Source organism: Seriola lalandi, unplaced genomic scaffold (assembly GCF_002814215.2).
Source record: "Seriola lalandi dorsalis isolate HSWRI2012SDOR001 ecotype SW California unplaced genomic scaffold, Sedor1 jcf7180002052033, whole genome shotgun sequence".
Taxonomy (NCBI): domain Eukaryota; kingdom Metazoa; phylum Chordata; class Actinopteri; order Carangiformes; family Carangidae; genus Seriola; species Seriola lalandi.
This window is the reverse complement of record NW_019522586.1, coordinates 1-5930: the sequence shown is the minus strand read 5'-3', so window position 1 is coordinate 5930 and position 5930 is coordinate 1. Positions and strand designations below refer to the sequence as shown.

General features: G+C 43.4%; 1 protein-coding gene across 1 annotated transcript; it reads right to left on the bottom strand.

The window, feature by feature from the left end:
- Positions 1-658: 658 nt before the first annotated feature.
- LOC111649813 (calpain-2 catalytic subunit-like) lies at positions 659-4303 on the bottom strand (the record flags this gene model as incomplete). Its single annotated transcript, XM_023399504.1, has 6 exons — positions 659-744; positions 843-926; positions 1197-1365; positions 1893-2026; positions 2506-2624; positions 4199-4303. Coding segments are annotated over 6 exons (697 nt in total), but the record flags the coding sequence as incomplete, so codon positions are not given.
- Positions 4304-5930: the final 1627 nt, after the last annotated feature.

The following is a 5930-nucleotide window of genomic DNA, read 5'->3' as shown; positions in this document are numbered from 1 at the left end:
ACAACAACAATACTGTCAACACAACAACAATACTGTCAACACAACAACATCAACACAACAACACTGTCAACACAACAACATCAACACAACAACAACACTGTCAACACAACACAACAATACTGTCAACACAACAACACTGTCAACACAACAACACTGTCAACACAACAACAACAATACTGTCAACACAACAACATCAACACAACAATACTGTCAACACAACAACAACACAACAACAATACTGTCAACACAACAACATCAACACAACAACACTGTCAACACAACAACAACAATACTGTCAACACAACAACACTGTCAACACAACAACAACAATACTGTCAACACAACAACACTGTCAACACAACAACAACAATACTGTCAACACAACAACACTGTCAACACAACAACAACAATACTGTCAACACAACAACACTGTCAACACAACAACAACAATACTGTCAACACAACAACATCAACACAACAATACTGTCAACACAACAACAACACAACAACAATACTGTCAACACAACAACATCAACACAACAACACTGTCAACACAACATCAACAACAACATCAACATCAACACAACAACAACAACAACACAACCACACAAGTGTATGAAGCCGTGTCATGTTGCTTAGGTGTGTTTGCTTCACTCACCCGTCGCTCCAGGCTCCGGTCCACTCCACCTGACCCCAGGGGTTCCTCATCCTCACCAGCTTCTCCTGCCGACCCCGGTAATTCACCTAGAACCAAACAGACCCAGTTTCATTCTCCTCTGGGTCATGTGACCTCATCTCACGTCCTCATTCTTTCCAGTGTCATCATCAGGACATGACATTACCTCCACAGCGCCGGTCAGGGAGTAGGCGTGGCCTTTCACCAGTTTCTGACGAGTGACGGCCTCTGAGTCTGCAGCACTAGTGATCTACACAGAAATAAAGACAAATCATCATCTTCATCGTTGTTGTTGTTGACAAGCAAACAAACAGTAATAACGGTTCCTCAGACGCCGTCTGTAGAAACAAAGGTGTAAAGCAGAGGAAGTGTCCTCTACTTCCTGTTCTCTGTGTAACTCAGAGTGTAACTTCCTCTGACTGACAGGAAACAGTAACGAGCTTTTAGTTTCATCTCTGATAAATATTAAATCTATTGAAAGTAAAAACTGTTGATGGATTCTGTCACAGATTTTACTCACGTCGATGGAGCAGCCCAGCAGCGCTCCGGCCTCTAGGGCCTTCTTGATGATCTGGAACAGGTTGGACGGGGGTTGCCGGAGGTCGTAGTTCTCAGCGATACCTCCGGTGAAATCCTCGAAACCCTCGGTGGTCGAACCACCGGACAGCGCCTCGTAGCAGCCGTTCACCCTGCAGCCACAACACAGAGAGCAGGTGAGGGGACAACACACCTGTCTGTGCAGCATCACTGTAAAGTGCACTGACTGACTGAAGAGTCTGCACATACGCAGATGATGCAGCTCTTTACTGTTTAGTGAAAGACAACTCAGATATGAGGTCGGTGCTTCTCCACCATCAACATCTCTGCTCTCTGTTAGCTTCCCAGCTGTATGCTAACCTCTGTATGCTAACCTCTACATGCTAACCTCTGTGTGCTAACCTCTATGCTAACCTCTGAGGTTATCATTAATTCTGCCCTGTGGCTGTTTTCATATTATAGACATATGAACCTTTAATTAATAAATCTCTACAGTGATGAGGGAGAGGACGTTTAATTGTTAACGAACACTGTGAACTGAAAACAGAAAATGAATAAAATTATAACTTGGTTTGTGATGTTCTCAGATCTTAACTCTACAGGTTTATAATTAAAACACTAACAGACAGTCATTGCCCAGTCTCAGTCCTGGAAAGTTGTCCTGGGGTCAGGGTCTTACTTGGCGTAGGCCTTCTCCAGCAGAGCGCTCCAGAACTCCCTCCCCTCCGCTGAGTGGACGAACATCAGCTCTCCGTCTTTGACGGGCAGACGGTCGTCGATCACCACGTCCACCCACTCCCCGAACTGCCAGAACTACAACCAGAGACAGACATAGACAGAGGACGGACAGAAAGAGACAGAGGACAGAGACAGAAAGAGACAGAGGACAGAGACACACTTTCACTTTGAAAGTTAATTCTTCGTCCTGTCGTTAAGACGATGTTACTGATGAGGCGTTGTGTTGTTAAATGTCCCGTTCTTTAATTGTCTAAGTGACAAACTGTCACTTATGGATAAATGAGGAATTAGAAACAGCTTCAATAATAAAGAATCACTGAGAAACTTGATTTTTCTCCTGAGAACCTGCAGCAGAAACTTCCACAGGGTGTTTGGACTTTTAGTTTACTTTAACTTTGTATATTAGCCACAAACACATACTTCAGGTCACGCTGCAGGTAACCATAGCAACAGGACTAAAGCTCCAGTTTCATGGCTGTCCAGCTGTCAGCTCTACCTCCTCATGTTGGGAGGATACCTGTGTGATCCAGGTGTTCCTGACTCTCTGACGGTACCTGAAAGTGGAAAATGCCGGCGTAGTCGTCTCCAAAGCCCTGGTCGGTGGGAACCACTCGGGCCATCACATATTCATTCATGGTCAGTGAAGCGATGGCCGCCAACAGCCAGCAGTCACCTGGACACACAGAGGAGTCAGGATCAACACCAACAGAATGACAACCGCACCAGGACCCGCCTGGTTCTGGTCCAAATGGTAACCAGTCCATCAGGTCTGGTGGGGTCCTGGTGGGGTGAGAGGAGCTCTGAAAAAATCCAGGATCTGGTCTCTCAGAGTCAGACTACTTCTCAGGTGAGACACCTGCTGCTGCTCTCAGGTATGTTCAGTATATGACATCTGTGATTGGCTGCAGCACGACCTGCTGCCACAATAATAACATGTCACTTTTCATTACGTGACCACCATCTGATTTGATAATATGATTTATGACATCATATATGATATATGATGTCATAAATCATATATGACATCCCATCTGTCAGTTCTCTGACCAGGAACTTTATTTATTGATCTGGGAGACGTCTGCTCCTGTCAGAGAACATCTACAGTCCTGTCACTAACAATCACTGACATGACAATAAACACAAGCACAAACACATCATAACACACTATAACACAAACATGCACAAGACAACATGAGAAGAACTCAGCCACAGAAACATGTGTTACATGTTACATATTGATTTAGGCTTCACAGGTTTCTAATGTGAACTGGTGCTGACCAGTCCAGTCTGAACCACAGCTTCCTCCTGACCGGAACAGGACTCTGATCTGGACCAACACCTAGACCTGGTCTCACTCAGTCTGATGATCTACAACAACACAACTACAACAGAACCACAATCATCTGTTCAGTGCTACAGAAGCTTCCTGTTCCTTCCTGTTCTAAAGAGAACCTAAAAACAGCCTGCAGACTCAGAGCGAGTTGAACAGGGTGAGGTCTCACTCTGCACTAAATTCCTGGACTGATTTTAAGTTTGACAGGAAACATTTGGAGAATCTGTTGAGTCTTGTTTCAGCTTAAATGTTTCTGCAACAAGAAATCAGAAAAATGAGTCCAGATACACACTAACACACACACACAGAAACACACAGTAACACACACACACACACACACACACACACAGACTCAGATCTGCTGCTGAGGTTTAACCACAGCACGAAAGACTGAGGCTGCTGACTCACCACCACACTGTGTGTGTGTGTGTGTGTGTGTGAGGGTGTGTCCTCATTGGTTGACAGCTCATTTCTTCACCCCCCCCCCTTTCTGATGTTTGAGTGTCTCGCCCTCTAACAATAAGCTGGCAGGCCTCTTCTTCCTGTCTCGCTCCTTCCTGCTTGGCCAATCAGGGCTCAGCGTGGCAGCTCCCTCTATTTACAGCAGATCCAGGTTCAGTCAGCTGGTTCACATTATCTGCTCTGCTGTGAACAGTTTGGTTCTGAACCCTGAAGGCAGCACGGCCCAGACTCTTGCATTGTATTTTCCCTCCACAGAGCGGTGACAGCAGCTCAGTGACCTCTGACCTTAGGACGAGTTCAGACAGACCTCTCACCTGACAGCATACTTGTCTACACCTGTCTACACCTGAGCCGCAGCTCAGTTCTCAACTCACATTGTGGGCTGACACTGTGGTGTGTTCAGGGACAGTCTATAGGCTGTGGTGTGTTCAGGGACTGTCAGTAAAACTCACCCAGAGCTCCCTGGCAGATGTCGGTCCTGGTGGCCCCTCCTACGATGAACTCAGGGTTAGAGACCAGTTCCTGACGGAAGAAAGAGACGAGATGAGACTGAAAGACTGATGTGAACGTCCAGATTAAACATTCTGACTGTGTTTATAACAGTTTGTAACCACGACGTCTTCTGATGGGCTGGTTAGCATGCTAACTTCAGTAGACGAGCTGGGGCTAGCTGGTTGGTTAGCACACAGGACAATATGCAGCATAAAGCAGCCACTGAATATTATGACTGTGTTTATTCAGAGTTATTGATTCGATCTGTCCTCAGTCAAACTGTGGCTTCAGAAATGTTGAAACATTTAAACATGTTGTGGCACAGCCGTCACTCCCTCCTCTTTCTCTGCCCTCCACTTCCTGTTTCTGACTGAAAACAGTCAATGACACGTCTGCACGAGGACACATCTGTGAGAAATACAGTTGTGTCAGAGCACACTCGTGGGGGTAGGAGGTGGTGGGGAGTGGTGGGGGTCAAATGAATTTACTGAACAATATTTAATGGACCCTGAAGAAAAGTTCTCCCTGCCCCTCCAGGACCCTCCACTGTTCTGAGAGTGTAGTGACTCATCTCTCTGGTATTTATGATCTCTGGTCTGTGACTCACTGTTTTCGTTGTAAAATCTTCCTGTTCCTCCAATTCCTACAATCATTAACATGACATTTGTAACTGCACAGCCTGAAGTGAAACATCATCATTATCATCACAGTAATAATGATTGTGACATTGATCTTTAATATTTCCTTATGATGTTTCTGCAGTGTGTCTGTGATCTCCTCACAGATTCACAATGTCTCTAATGATTCATTCATTATTATTTAGTTAATTACAAATCCTAATTCAACATCACTGCAGATGATCATTATCTTCATTAAAGAAAGAGTTCAATATAGGGCGTAAATATAAATACTAAATGGACCAAATATTATCAAACATGACGAGGAAAACTCTCTAACATCTCTTTAACATCTCTGTTACATCTGTAACATCTGTAACATCTGTTACATCTCTGTAACATCTGTAACATCTGTAACATCTCTGTAACATCTCTATAACATCTGTAACATCTCTGTAACATCTGTAACATCTCTGTAACATCTCTGTAACATCTGTAACATCTCTGTTACATCTCTGTTACATCTTTAACATTTGTGTAACATCTGTAACATCTCTGTTACATCTCTGTCACATCTGTAACATCTCTGTTACATTTGTAACATCTCTGTAACATTTCTGTTACATCTTTAACATCTCTGTAACATCTCTGTAACATCTGTAACATCTCTGTAACATCTCTATAACATCTGTAACATCTCTGTTACATCTCTGTCACATCTGTAACATCTCTGTTACATCTTTAACATCTCTGTAACATTTCTGTTACATCTTTAACATCTCTGTAACATCTGTAACATCTGTAACATCTCTGTTACATCTGTAACATCTCTGTAACATTTCTGTTACATCTTTAACATCTCTGTAACATCTGTAACATCTCTGTTACATCTCTGTTACATCTTTAACATCTGTGTAACATCTGTAACATCTCTGTTACATTTCTGTTACATCTTTAACATCTCTGTAACATCTGTAACATCTGTAAAATCTCTGTAACATCTCTGTTACATCTTTAACATCTCTGTTACATTTGTAACATCTCTGTAACATCTGTAACATCTATGTTACATCTT